Source organism: Lycium ferocissimum, chromosome 7 (genome assembly GCF_029784015.1).
Source record: "Lycium ferocissimum isolate CSIRO_LF1 chromosome 7, AGI_CSIRO_Lferr_CH_V1, whole genome shotgun sequence".
NCBI classification, from domain to species: Eukaryota; Viridiplantae; Streptophyta; class Magnoliopsida; order Solanales; family Solanaceae; genus Lycium; species Lycium ferocissimum.
Genome location: NC_081348.1, coordinates 30,814,150 through 30,828,957, shown reverse-complemented (window position 1 = coordinate 30,828,957; position 14,808 = coordinate 30,814,150). Strand labels below are relative to the sequence as shown.

Here is a 14,808-nt window from a genome sequence, read left to right as displayed (position 1 = left end):
TTCGAAAGAAACGTTAATATTCTTTATGCCATTTTGGTAATAAAAGTATTCGAACAAAATCACTAATTATAATTTTGAATAAAATACATTTTGACATTACGATCTACCCTATCAAGCACAGCTTTTAAAAAAACTTCCTTTATTAGCTGTTTATTATGTAGACATTTTATTTTATATCATCAAATTGCACTTTATCTCTCTAGATTTTTCTGCCCCAATCAAATCACACATATCCCTTTCTCTCTCACTAGGGTTTCATTTTCAACATTCGGATCCAGCTCATAACTCAACCAAATACATTTGCTCTTTTTATGCTCCAATGCCTACCATTACTCTCTCTAATTCCTCAAATTAATTCCCTTTCCCTGTAAGTCTCTCTAGGGTTTCCATTTAGTGGTTTTTCTAGCATTGCATTGCTGTTAAATTGTTTTTTTTTTTTTTTTGTTAATTGGGGAATTAGGATTTGCAAAATGTCGGAAGAGGGAGCAAAAGAATGAGTGATTCGGAGATTACGAGGATGAAGCAAAAGACAACTCCGGTACCTTTAGGGACACTTATTGGTCGGGAGTTAAGGAATGATAAAGTTGAGCAGCCTACAATTAAGTATGGACAAGCTGCTTTAGCAAAGAAAGGAGAAGATTATTTCTTGATTAAGCCTGATTGTCAACGGATTTCGGGCAATCCATTGACTTCTTTTTCAGTTTTCGCGGTAATTTGATCTGTTAATTGCTTGTGGTATAGCTACATTGTCAGTTTTATTTGAGTTTGATTTCTCAGATGGTCGCTTAACTAATAGTAGTTATTATCTCAGAAAGTTACTTTCTTTGTTCAAGGGAATTGAATCAAGAAGAAAGGTGACATTTAGTGACCATCTGAGAAATCAAAATGTGTTTTTTTTTTTTTTTTTTTGGTATGAGTTTGCTGAATTTTGGTTTGTGTTGAATAGATTTTTGATGGGCATAATGGTATATCAGCTGCTATATACGCGAAAGAGAATTTGCTGAACAATGTGTTGAGTGCTATTCCTGAAGGGATTAGTAGGGAAGAGTGGCTTCAAGCACTTCCTCGAGCATTAGTTGCGGGTTTTGTGAAAACTGATATAGAGTTTCAGCAAAAAGGCAAGCTGCAAGCTCTCTGGCTTTATTGTTTTTTGCTTCAAAGGGGTTTCTTTCCCTTGCTTTAGTCGTTTAGGTGTTCTTGGTCTAATTATGATATGGTTGACAGGTGAAACATCTGGGACTACTGTGACTTTTGTTGTGATTGATGGGTGGACAATCACTGTTGCATCGGTTGGGGATTCCAGGTGCATACTGGACACCCAAGGTGGTGTGGTTTCTTTGTTGACTGTTGACCATCGATTAGAAGAGAATGAGGAGGAACGGCAGCGTGTCACTGCAAGTGGTGGTGAAGTAGGAAGACTCAATGTTTTTGGGGGTAATGAGGTAAAAACATACCAGAGAGTTTTTAAAAATGTATTCTTAATTTTAGCTAACAGCTTTAGAAAAGATATCCTGATGTTGAAATTCACTTGGTTTACAGGTTGGACCTCTACGTTGCTGGCCTGGTGGGTTGTGCCTTTCAAGGTCTATTGGTGACACAGATGTTGGGGAGTTTATCGTTCCAATACCTCATGTCAAGCAAGTGAAGGTTTGTAATCTTTTCACCTATTGTTGTCCTTTTGACTTCTAGCGAGTTCCATGTATGCTTATGTTTTAGAATCTGAATTGAGAATAAATATGTGATTAGATTTCAAATGCTGGTGGGAGGCTTATAATAGCCTCTGATGGTATATGGGATGCTTTATCATCGGATTCGGCAGCACAGTCTTGCAGAGGTTTACCGGCAGAACTTGCAGCAAAGCTGGTTGTGAAGGTGAGGATGATTGTAAACTCTCCTCCATTCAAATATTTTCTTATCTGTGAGGTTTCTCTAACTATGAACGGTTTTACAACTCAGGAGGCTCTAAGGTCACGAGGACTGAAGGATGATACGACCTGCTTGGTTGTTGATATTATTCCTTATGACCATCCTGTCTTGCCCCCAACACCTAAGAAGAAGCAAAGTTTGCTCACTTCTTTTCTCTTTAGGAGGAGATCACACAATGCAAGATCTACTAAGCTTTCTGCTGTTGGTGTCGTGGAAGAATTGTTTGAAGAGGGCTCTGCGATGCTTGCCGAGAGGTACTGTACTTTTTCGATTTTGGCATCACTTTTGGTATTTCCACTACATGAGACGTGTCTATTTAATTGCTGAATGTGATCTGCATTAGGTTGGTGTGCTAGTTTAAGTTTTATCCTGGAAAGGGAAAAATTAATTGTCAGACCAATAGCTACTTATAACTTATACTTAACCAAATGAAAATCTTCTCCTTACACACTGCTTTCTTTGTGGAATGTGAAATGCAGCTTTTCTGGTCTTTGGTTGCCTATACATGTCCTAGTTGGAGGAGACATTCTATGATGTACTATTCTATTTTGTTAAACATCTATCGAGTCTACCATGTCTTATTTGTGAGCATTTTAGTTCTTCTGGATGTGGATTTATTTGTTATATGGCAAATAGAATTCTTATTGAGACTGTTTTATGGCAAATAGCATGTATGCCATGATTTTACTAATCATAGATGATAGCTATCCACTTCTCTTTGAGCATATACTGGAGCATTTTGATAAGCAACAACTAATCTATAAGGTCCTTTAGCATTCTGCTTAGGCAGGTAGGTTATGCTGTAATGTTCAAGGAAAAAAACGTTGGTTTAGGGCATGAGTTAATTGTAACTGTTGGACAGGGATACTTTTAGAATGTCAATGTAAGTGAGTTGAAATGCAAATCTACAATTAGATATGTCGAGGTGTACAGAAGACTAACCTTGAACAGACATTGATTCTAGTGATATATAATAGTAGATGAGCCAACAAACTTGATACATTGAAATCTGAATAATTTATACAAGCAACAGGTGAAAGTTTTGAAAAATAAGCATATTGCATCTCAACTTTGTGACGCAGTCAAGAAGAAGAAAAAATCAACTTCATAAGGTTTTCGTGAAGGTAAAAGAGTACACATGGTGGTGTTTTTTTTTATCAAAATAACGCTGTCATGACATAAACCAAAAAAAAAAAGAAGCAGCTATTTCTTTGACAGTGCTAATATAGATAGGAAGTTTAACCTTAAATTCTACTTCATGATGAGAAGCTGCTGCAGTCGAGTTGCCAGTTGCTGTCTATCAGGCATAGGATTTACAACCAACCTGTTAATGTAATTTTAGAGGATGTTCTTTCGCATTGATATTGTACCATGAATTACTCTACTGTGCTGAATAAGATAACAAAAAAATGGAAAGGATCAAAGGGATAGATCCATATTAACACAAGATTAAAAAGCATTTTACAGTAGACCACATAAACAACATAAAAACATTATATTACAACTTTGTTATTTTTCATTTTATCAATCTTTTTTTTTTTTTTTTTGACATTTTACCAGATGCAGTCGGCCCTAACTTTATCTTCCTTTTTTAACCCTGCAGGCTTGGTAAAGATTTTCCTTTGGATCCTAGCTCTGGGCTCTTTAGATGTGCTGTTTGCCAAGCGGATCAGCCTCCAAGTGAGGGCTTATCTGTTAACTCAGGCCCTTTCTTTCCACCTGCATTGAAGCCATGGGAGGGCCCATTCCTTTGTGCAACTTGTCGGTGGAAGAAAGATGCCATGGAAGGGAAAAGACCTAGTAGACCTACAATAACTGCTTAATCTGGTAACCTAGTATATGCTGATATATTTTTTGCCTGGCGTGGGAACAAGCTTGGTTCTCAATCTGCAGTGGTTATTACTGTAGAAGTGTGCAAGGTATCTGTACTAATAGAAGGAGTTGGTAGATGTTTTGAGAACAGTAAAAGTTTGTGCTGATTCTTGTTTGTCCCCAGTACTTACTGACCAAGAACGGACAGTCCTGATGCATATGAGTGTGTTCATTTTTATTACTAACAGCTTGAATGTGTAAGTAAAGGAATGATGTTTGTGAAAATATTGTTTAGTAAAAGTGTCTTCAGTTGTGATTGATCAATTGCTACGGCTCCCATTTGAGGGCGATTCTTTTAGGAACTTAAGAGTTGCTCTGCAAGCTTTAATCTTCTGTTTCCATTAGACTTGCTAAATTCTATGGACCTGTAATTATATAAGAGGTGACATTCTCTGGTATTGTTCTTCGGCTTATCAAACTAAATGATTTACTCTGGAACAAGCTAGTCTTCATTATCCTGCTTCTTCAAGATTATTGTGCTGAAGATTCTTCCTGCTCCGGGGAATGGGCTAAAGGGAAAATGCCACGCATAGGATTATTGGTGAATATTTATCCATAGAACTGTTAAAATTTTAGCACTTTAATGGCCTGGAAATGATGTATCCAACAGCAAGAAAGTTCAAGAGTAACCCTTTGCTCCTGTGAAAGAAAAAAGAACGAAAAATGCAGAGGAATATTACACTACCGAGGCAAACTATATTAATTAATATGAAAAAAGAAAGAAGAAACTATTACTTCAATTTATGGAGAAAAGGTCCATTGAACCTAAAAAACATTATCTTTGAGTTTGGCCTTAAAATATATGTTATTTTACATGTTTGCATAATAGTGCAGATATGTTTACGTGCTTTCTTGTCAACTCCCAAATATTTTGTTAAAAATTTAACAGAAAAGGGCAAAAATGCCCCTGAACTATTATAAAAGGTCTAAAAATACCCATCATTCATCTATTTTGCTAAAAATACCTCTCAATTCAACTTTTTGGCTCATGCCCTCTGACTAACGTCAACATTTTATTACTGAAAAATGGTTTTTTTTTTTTAGAATCAGGAAAACAGATTTTTTAGGAAAAAAAAATGGAAAATTGGATTTGTTTAATTAAAATATCTAGAATTTTTTTTTTAAATCAGGAAAATTGATTTTTTTTGTCCTAAATTTTTTAGATTTTCATGTTTTATTTTTAGGACATTTAAAAAAAAAAACAGAAAAAGTGGATTTTCAAAATCTGAAAAATTGAATTTTTATAAAAATCTAGAAAAAGTGTTTTTTCACAAAAAGTGTGGAAAAATCGTGTTTAAAAAAAGTAAATCCAGAAAAATATTTTTTTTTTTAAATCTAGAAGAAAATTATGGAATATCAGTTTTGCACATTTTACTTAAAAAATTCAGTTTTTCAGATTTAAAAAATCCAAATTTAAATAAAAAAATCAATTTTCCATAAACAGTTTTCCAGATTTAAAAAATTCCACATTTGTTAATAAAAATTCAATCCTGATTTTTTTTTAAAAAAAGGGGCTTACCACATTTTTAAAAAAAATTAGTTTTTCCAGATTTTATAAAAATCCAATTTTTGCAGATTTAGAAAATCGGACTAGTAATAAAATGTCATGTGTAATTTAAATATATATTTTTAATTTAGTGTAATAGTCAAAGAGCATAAATGAGTCAAAAAGTTGAACTGAGGGGTATTTTTAGCAAAATAGATGGATGAAGGGTATTTTTAGACTTTTTCTAATAGTTCATGGGCATTTTTACTCTTTTCCGTTAATTTTTTAACAAAATATTTTGGAGTTGACTAAAGTGTACCACTTATGCAAACATAATTGACTATTAATGCACCACGTAAAACAACATGTATGGTTTTAGGCATGAACCCAAAGATAATGTACTATTTTGGTCTTTTGCTCTCAATTTATGGGAATATTATTCTTACGGATGCCTAACCGTTTTCAAGGTCTAAAAAAGTGTATAGGCAAGACATATGTTTTACATTCATTAGCTTAGTGTAAGTATCAATGCAACTAAGTTTTTACCGATTTTAGGAGCTTGTGTTAACATATGTTTTACATTCATTAGCTTAGTGTAAGTATCAATGCAGTTAAGTTTTTACAGATTTTAGGAACTTGTGTTAAACATGTCATAAGATTTTTGTAATAATAAAATCATGATATTAAGGTTAAGATAAGAAATTTAAAGTTAAATTGTTTTAAAATATAAACAATGTCATTCTTTTTCGAAAAGGGTTGATAAGGACTAAACTCACACTTACGAAAAATTTATGGAGTTTGAACTAATAAAGATTCAAGCTTCATATATTAAACTCCAGGAAAAAACTCATAAAGGTTCAAACTCCAACATTTTATTTTTGGAGTTTGGATTGCACAATTTATATCCAGTTTGTTTTTCATCTTCGAATTCAAGGCACTGTCATGGAGTTTTAAGTTATAAAAATCAAACTATAGGACACTGTTTTGGAGTTCGAGGAAGTCTGAAAAGATGAAGAAGTATGTCTTTCTGTTTTTTTAAGTGGGGATATTTTTATCTAAATATTATTTCTGCATAACGAAGTAGTTAAATTTCGATTGATTTTGAAACCATGGCTTATTTTCAAGTCGTAAAAAGTGACTTTTTTGTAAGGAAATAACATACATAAAATGAAACGGAGGGAGTAAATAAATGTAAGTCCAGTATCAATGCACATGTTTAGTTAGTTTTTCCATGTACCCAAAAGAATATCAATGCTCATGTTTAGTTAGTTTTTCCATGTACCCAAAAGAATATCAATGCCCGTCAGAAGCAATCCGTGGAGCCTGTTGGAATCCATAAGTTCTGAGCCGTCACAAGAAATGAACATTGGATGGGCCAAACAGGTACAGTGATCTTATAATTTGGAAACTAAACTGGGCTTGATTGAACTGGGTATTAGCCCATCTGGAAGGTATGCTGGTCCATGAACACCCAGCCGTGGATAGACAAAGATTTTTGGGCTAAAGGGGCATCTTTGAGTCCATACCTTTTTGTAATCGTCCGTCGAACCCAAATGCTTGGACACAGCCTTACAATTGCTATACGGAGCATGATGTTAAGACTGTAAATGGGAAGTGCTTTGTATATTTGAAGACTGCGAGTAATAGGTTCCTTTTCTAATAGATCCTAAATCATTAATGCCAACTTCTGCAGCTTCAATATTGGAAAGTACGTCAGATTAACCCATTCAAATGTTCGACCCCGCATAATGGGCCGTTTTTAGACACCTACTTCGTTAACTTAGGCATCTCATATGTTTATTACGTTAGCATATAGCTCCCGATTGTAATATACATAAACACGTGGAACTGAGAAAAACAAACAGTTTAATCAACATCAACCAACAACTCATCTATGAACTAAAGGAATGACAACAGTGTTTAGTCGAATATCACCAAAAACTAAAATAAGAGTGTTTTTATTAAAACAGTGAATGAACTACAACAAAGGAAGGAGGCTCGGTTGAATCCCCTTCATTGGAATATCGTACTATCCAAATAAGACAAAAATAACTTTTTTTGTATAGAGATTAACTTTTGAATCAGCTTATAATGGCAAAGGTAGTTAAAAAACTATTTTAGGTCACAATTTCGTGGCGAAATAGTAATTGTTTCATGTATAATTGGTTATGGGCCTTATGGCAAAGGTAGTTCGCCCATTTATTTTTATTTTTCTAAGCATAACTTGTGTTTTGACTTTTTTAATAGTAGTGTTTTCTAAAGCACGCAGAGCACAACATTTCTTCAAAATAAAAAAGAAATAAAAAAAATGCAGAGCACGATTTTCCTCTTACAAACAACCCTTCTGCTTCTCCAATGGTCCTTTTCCTTATCGATTATTTTTAATTTCTCCTCAAAATTGGCAGCCATGCTCCTCCATTTTTTTAGTGACTTGACCTAAAAGACCATCTCCCAGAGTCAAATTTGCTCTTAAAAATTGAAAAACTATCATTTGACTTGAAGATGCAAATCTTTCTACAAAGATTTTCTCAGCATTGATCAATTGTTTGTCTCTAACTGCCGAATATAATCTAAAAAAAATTAATTAATCAAATTTTCCAAATAATGAACTTCCCCAGCTTGTTTCATAGTTTTATAGGATAGCACTCTATCTGGCTTTGTTTTTATTAGTTGCTGACCGCAAATTTTTTCGCGTTGAGGGCTCAAATTTTAATGTATCTTACTCAGAGCAAAAGAAAAAAATTGAAAATGGAAAAAAGAACAAAAGCACAAATAGAATAAATAGAAGTGCCTAAGAAAGGAAAAAATGAAATATTAGTAAACAAAAGAGAAAGAAAAATGATTATTTTTTTAAATTTTAATAAAGGGTTAATAGCACTGTTGGTTCTTTTTCTGGAGTCAAATTAGTTGTAAAACATGAAAAACTGTATCTTTTTTCTTAGCAAGAATAAAATGGAAAACTATCATTTGACTTGACGATGCAAATCAAAGATTTTCTCAGCATTAATGAACTATTTTCGTTAACTGGCAATTATAATTATGAAAATTAATTAATCAATATTTTCAAATAATAAGGAGCTTAGAATTTTCCATCTTGTTTCATAATTTTGCAGGATCACACATTATCTGGGTCTGTTTTAATTAGTTGTTGACCACAAAATTGTTCGTATTTTGGGCCAAAAAGTCATATCTGTTGGTGATTTGTCCATCTCGATCAACTAAAAAAATCAATGTAGGTTTAGCTTGTTTAAGTTTTTAGCCAAGTTTCTAAAAAGCTAAATAGTTTTTTTTTCTTTCTAAAAAATACTCCTATTTATTTTGGAAAGTTAAAGTGTCTAATCAAGTTTTTAGTAAAGAATATGTGCTTCAAGCAATGACATAAGCTATTTTTTCTGTTGCGGAGAAAAAGATGGGAAAAAATAGTTAAGCCTCACCTTAAAAGCATAGGCAAAAACTGTTTTTAATTGTTTCAGGACAAAAATCCCGCTACCAAAAATTTGTATTTACCCATCTATCACAATTTAGAGATAAAATCTATGTATCTAACATCAGATAAAATTAACATGCTCTATCCTTTTTTTGTGATTTTATTTTCTATATTTTAGTCAAATAAAATTGAAAACTTATTTCAAGTCTCTCGTAACAACATTTCAAATTAAACAGAAACTTCTACCACTCAAAAGTCTTGAACTTGAAGTATTTTTCAAAATAAGCAGATTTGCAAGTCCGGCAACACAGTCTCTAATAATGTCATGAGAACTAACTTTAATTTGTTAAGAATCCTTCCATAAATAACTTATTTAGCAAAGATGGTCCATCTATTTCCTTTTCTGTTTCTTAATAGAACTCTCTGTTTTGACTTTGATTAAATTTTCAAAGCCACGCAGCGCACGACCTTGCTCCTGAAAAATAAAAGCAAGGAACACGACCAACCCTCTACTTCTCCAAAGGTCCTTACTATTTTTTCTCTTCAAATATGTCCGCCATGCTCCTTCATTTTTTTTTAGAGAAACAAGAAGTCCATACCTCAGAAGTCAAATTAGTTACTCCATAAAAATGGAAAAATATCAGTTGACTTGAAGGAGCAAATCTTTCTTCAAAGATTTTCTCTGCACTTATATGAATTATATGCTGAATATAAAAATTAAAACAATCAATGAAAGAGCCCAAAAACCCGGCGGATGTTTCTATACTCTCCATAAGGAGCTGCCCTGGTTAATGGTTATCACTTTAATTGATTTTATATAATTTGTAGAATAATACATTATGCTTGGGACATCATTTAATTCCATTTTTGTTAATTTTCTTAGCACAGAAGAAAAAGTATTTGCTTTTATGAAAAGAGTACTCTGCCCATAGCAGGAAAAAAAAAAAATTGATAGCGAAAAAGTTAAATCGAGAGAAAGCAAGTCAGAAACTTCTAACTTCATTACTGAATAGAATGCCTTCCGCAAATTCATAAAATGAGATTAAGTTTGCTTCTTTATTGTTTAAAAGCTAGTGTCCGCTCTCGCTCCCATATATGTGTAGGGGAAAGCACCAATGCAAATGAACCTTATATTGTAAAAAGCAAATAAGGAACTAAAACAAATGAAGAAGAAATAAATTTTGGTTTGCCTTCGCTCTCTCGTTTTTAGTTTCTGACCAGGAAAAAAACAGAAAGAAAACTAATCATTTTATCAAATCAAAAGAGATTGAAGAGAAGTAGCTAGAGAAGCTAAAAGTCTCAGTTTGTATTTTGTGTATTCCTTCTTGTTAAGTTATCGCTTTTCATGTGAAATTGTTCTTTAATAAAAGCTAAAAATGCAAAGAGTTCCAATCTAATGAATTTTCTCCAAAATTATTATTATTATTATTATTATTATTGTTGTTGTTGTTGTTATTATTATTATTATTATTATTTAAACATCAGAAATATAAGGGACTCAGAAAGAAAGTATTACTCTCTTACTTCATCCCAATTAGTCGTTTTGATAAATTGAATATGTTCTAAGAAAAAATTACTTTGTTTTTAGTTCTCACTAGCTGCGCACTACAACTAGTGGAGTGTTTTAATTTAATTAAGATACTATTTGAAAAAGAGATAAAAGGTAATATAGGAAGTAAATACTCTTATTATTAAAATAATCACTTGGCTTTTTAAAGCGTGTAAAAACTTTAAAAGACAGATGATATGGATTGAAGCAAAAACACATGATAGTACATGGACTGAGTTGGTTCGGATTTTTTAAATATTAAACCAAATCAATTGTGTCGGGTTTTTAAATTTATAAACCAAACCAAACCAATAAAATTTGGGTTTTCTCGGGTTATTCGGTTTTCTTGGGTTTTTTGAATTTTTTTCCGGAAAAGTCTTCATACAAAACATATAACTTTTACTTCAAATATTTCTTTAGTCCTAGTAAGATACAACTATATATTCTTAAGAAAGTAACACAAAATGTGAGATGAGTGATGACATCATATTAAAATATTCAACAAAAAAGATAATAAAATTGGTTAGAATAAATATTGCTAATTAATAAACCATAATCTAAAAATACGAAGTCATACTAAAATAAGTACGGCTAATAAGTATTAATTACATGACAAAGAAAAAAATTAAGTTAAGTAGTTTCACTCTCTAAACCAATTATGCAAAAACTAAATAATAGATATCTAACATTATTGTCATTCCTAGTGTTAATATTGAATTTCTTTTGTTAGTTAGAATTGAATTTCTTTTGTTAGCATTAGTGTTGAGTTTGTTTTGATTTGAACTTTATTTATAACATCCATGGGAGGTAAAACTTACTGTTATTCAAAATTCTAAGTTCAAGCTTGAAATACTATGATAAAAGACAAAAAACTATGAAAAAATTTAAGAAATACATAAAAAATTGAATACTTATAATGTCGGGTTGATTTGGTTTGGTTTGACTTTTTTAAGCTAAAACCAAACCAATTATGGTCGGGTTTTTTTTTCCTAACACTAAACCAAGTCAAACCAAACCACTAGTCGGGTTTTTTTCTCGGTTTAATGGTTTGGTGCGATTTGTCGGTTTTCTTTGTACACCCCTAGTACACGTTATATGAGCTTTCTATTTTTGTCTAAATTAAGCAACTAATTCTAGAATTTTTCCATTAAAATTCATTAAACAAAAACATTTCGAAGAAAAATTTATATATTACTTCGTAGCATGACATCATAATTATTCTGAACTAAGAAACTAATGTTAAGACTTGTCTCATTATAGTCAGTTTTGGCAAAAAAAATATCCCCTCACTATACCTAAAATTTTAAAGCACATCCTTAAACTACCGTTATAGTTTCTTACAAAAAAAGATACATAACTAATTGTGACGGCATGTACGCGTAATAGCACTAATTTCGCCTAATAAGTAGCACTTTCACAACCCAATAAATTCTCCTTTTAAGCAGCCAGGAATACGTTAGTAGCGTGATAATCAGATTTGCTCTGACATTAACAAATTATACAAACATTGGTGTACGTGTAGGGTCGGCGCCGGCCTTGGTACTTCTTAAATACTAAACTCAAATATACTAATCCTAGTACCTTAATAATTAATATTTGACAAAAACCTATGTAAACTCTAGGCAAATAAATTCTTAATTAACTTTGTTTTTGTTCTCTCTACTTACAAAAAGTCAATCAGCCCTTATTTACATAACTGCAATGCCAAGATACCACAGTTGACATTACATTGCATTTCTCTATAAATGGATCTAAGTTCTCTCCTTCTCTCACCATCTCATATTCAAGAGAGAAAAGAAAAACAGAGAAGAAGAAAAAGCCAAGAAAGTGAGAAAAATGATAAGCTCAGTAGTAACAGCACAATCTCATCTTTCTGTTATTACATTCATATTCTATACTTTTTTGTATATTCCATTTTGTCATATAGAGCAATTCATGCGAAAGACAATGGACTTTTTTTATCCGTATCCTCCACCAGTCAATGGAGCTGTTGCTGTGACTGTGCCTATTTGTTGTGAGCTGTCACTTCCGGCAACTACGTTTGCCAGCGTTTGCAGGAGCAGCGTCGACGACGAGGAAGTTGAGGAAAGTTGCTCAATTTGTTTGATGAAGTATGAGAAAGAAAATGTGGTATGTGAATTACCAAGATGCAAGCATGTATTTCACATGGAGTGTATTGAGGGATGGGTGGAAAGGAGCCAATTCACTTGTCCACTTTGTAGATCTTTGCTATTGCACCAGCCGGAGTGCTAGCTAATTAATTTTTTGATTTAGAAATGTTGTCAATTTAGAGCAGAGGCAGAGTCAGGATTTGAACCTTTATCGGTTCTGGATTCTAGGACTTTAGAGTCGTCGATGACTAGCTAGTGAGATTAATGTATGTACATCAGATCTTTGATCGAATACACTAATTCTTAACATTCTTTGTTTGTGTTTTTCTTAACGAGAATGAGGAACTCAGGATTTTGTTATAAGTCATGAGGTCGTGTTCCACTGTATACATAACATTTTTCCGAGCAAAGCATCATGTTGTTTTGTAAATTAATACACGATCGATAATTTAAACTATGGAGAGCAATTTGTAATGTTGTTGGGCTAGTTTATGATCACATTATATGAAATGGATAAATACGTTAGGCCAAACTGTGTTTAGGGAGGATTAAGTGGTGCAATACGAGGTTGCTATCCCATAAAATATGTTTCATTCTTCTACATTTCTCTCCTCCACTATTCAAGAACTCATCCCACATTTTTTTACTCTGATGATTCGGAGCGTACCTTATCAACTTGGGCGTTGGAGCTATTAGTTAACGCAATATTGTTCCTATTATCCTCTGATCATTTCTTCTTGGGCTTATATTTTCACTTTAATATCAAAACAATGATTTCAGGTTTCAACTCATGAACTCAATAAACCCCTGTTCCTTGAATTAAGGATTCATGAAAAATAGTTGTCTGTTTGTATTACAACAGTTTACCTTTGTGTTAATTTCCCATAATTGTTTAGCTCCAAGCAAAGCTCTCTCCCTTAATTTGCTCGTCTTATATATGTATCCTTCCCTAAATTGAGTTTAATTTCTATAAATTGACAATGTAAATTTTTCTACGCTATTATTTCACCTAAAAGAATCTATATGTTACTGCTTTTAGTGAAGTTATCTGGAAAATACGACTGGTAATTCGCAACATACTAAATTATATTGATAATGTAAAATTCTCCATATTGTCATTCTCCTAAACATTGAGAAACATTTCATGTTTTCTGGTCTCCGCAGTAAACTCAACTATACTGCTGATAAGATTTGGTTGGACTGTCACAGTGCACTATCATGATCATCTACCGGATAAGGATTAATAATTGCTAGATTGTGCACTTATTTTGGCATAATTAATTGAATAAAGTCAAAATGATAAATCACAATCCAACCATTACTCTTGTTTTTAAACTCATTTTGATACTAGAGTTGATCTGCAGAGGCAGTTGGATCGACATTGTCATGTTAACTGCTAAGCAAAGAAAGTGACCTCTAATAGATCATGAGTTTGTTTTTTCCTCTTTGTTTGAATGGCCCTCAAATATAATGTTGGCCAAATGGATTGCACAAGAAACAAATTTAAGGCAAAGACTGTCCATTGAGCAATAATAATGCAGGACATAATATGAGGACCAGAGCTGTTGATTTAATGGTCACTATATATATATATATATATATATATTGAGACTAAAGACAGTAAAAATATTAATAGAGATATTCTCAAAATAAAAGCTCAACCATCAGTTCAAGTCCAACATGTCATAATAATGGAAGACAGAAAACTAGAGGACTCGAATGGTTGATCTAGTTGTGTCGAACTGTATACTGAAACGAAAAACATCAGAATAATATTCTCAAATCCTCTATCTAGAGTTCAATTATGATTTGATTTGAACAACAAACTTCAGGATTTGGCTACAATTTAGTTTTCTATATAGTTGATTTTTAAATGTCATATTTGACGTAATAGAGCCATCTAAGATTTCGAAATCGCATTTAGTCTATATATTCAAAAGCAAACATCTTATTTTCCCATTAGCTCCGATCAATATTGGAGATTCATAACATAACGGTCCCATCCTTCTCAATTTGTTTCCCATCCTTCTCAATTTGTTTGTCATATTCTTTATTCAATTGGTCTATAAATAATTGAATAATTTCGTACTGAGCAAAATCTACGATCTTTAATTTAGAAAGTTTAAACGCGATATTATATCTTAATCAGAATTCTAGAATTTGAGTTTTTGAAATAATAATGGAGTCGCCTATGGTAGAATAGCACATTTAACCCCTTAATGAAACTTTCCAACATGAATCTGAATTAGTTGGGTCCTAAAGCAGATATCAATCACTTGATAGGACTATATAATACGTTCAAACAGTCCTTTATATGATTATGTAATAGTCTATTAGTAACTTTTTTAGTTTAATTAAGCTGACAATGAATTCATACACTATCAGGTCACATGCAGGATTAGACGACGTCCATAGAAGTTATATTAAATCAAATTAG

At 32.5% G+C, this 14,808-nt stretch overlaps 1 protein-coding gene across 2 annotated transcripts; it reads left to right on the top strand.

Annotated features, from left to right (window-relative positions):
- Positions 1–216: 216 nt before the first annotated feature.
- On the top strand, positions 217–4,062 carry LOC132064323 (probable protein phosphatase 2C 5). 2 transcript variants are annotated; one of them, XM_059457271.1, is made up of 8 exons: positions 217–367; positions 461–709; positions 947–1,118; positions 1,225–1,442; positions 1,540–1,647; positions 1,747–1,872; positions 1,957–2,180; positions 3,530–4,062. In XM_059457271.1, the coding sequence occupies exons 2-8, from the start codon at positions 494–496 to the stop codon at positions 3,747–3,749; spliced, it is 1,284 nt and encodes a 427-aa protein (XP_059313254.1). In that variant the 5' UTR covers positions 217–367; positions 461–493; the 3' UTR covers positions 3,750–4,062. The 2 variants fall into 2 exon arrangements, with proteins under 2 accessions (XP_059313254.1, XP_059313253.1); XM_059457270.1 differs by having other exon boundaries at positions 217–709.
- The last annotated feature ends 10,746 nt before the right edge of the window (positions 4,063–14,808 follow it).

What these genes read in the sequence shown, in the direction of transcription:
- LOC132064323 (XM_059457271.1), top strand. Translation starts at nt 494, where the DNA reads ATGAGTGATTCGGAGATTACGAGGATGAAGCAAAAGACAACTCCGGTA. An exon ending in CTCATGTCAAGCAAGTGAAG is followed by an intron (nt 1,648 to 1,746) that starts GTTTGTAATCTT and finishes ATATGTGATTAG; the next exon opens with ATTTCAAATGCTGGTGGGAG. An exon ending in CAGCAAAGCTGGTTGTGAAG is followed by an intron (nt 1,873 to 1,956) that starts GTGAGGATGATT and finishes TTTACAACTCAG; the next exon opens with GAGGCTCTAAGGTCACGAGG.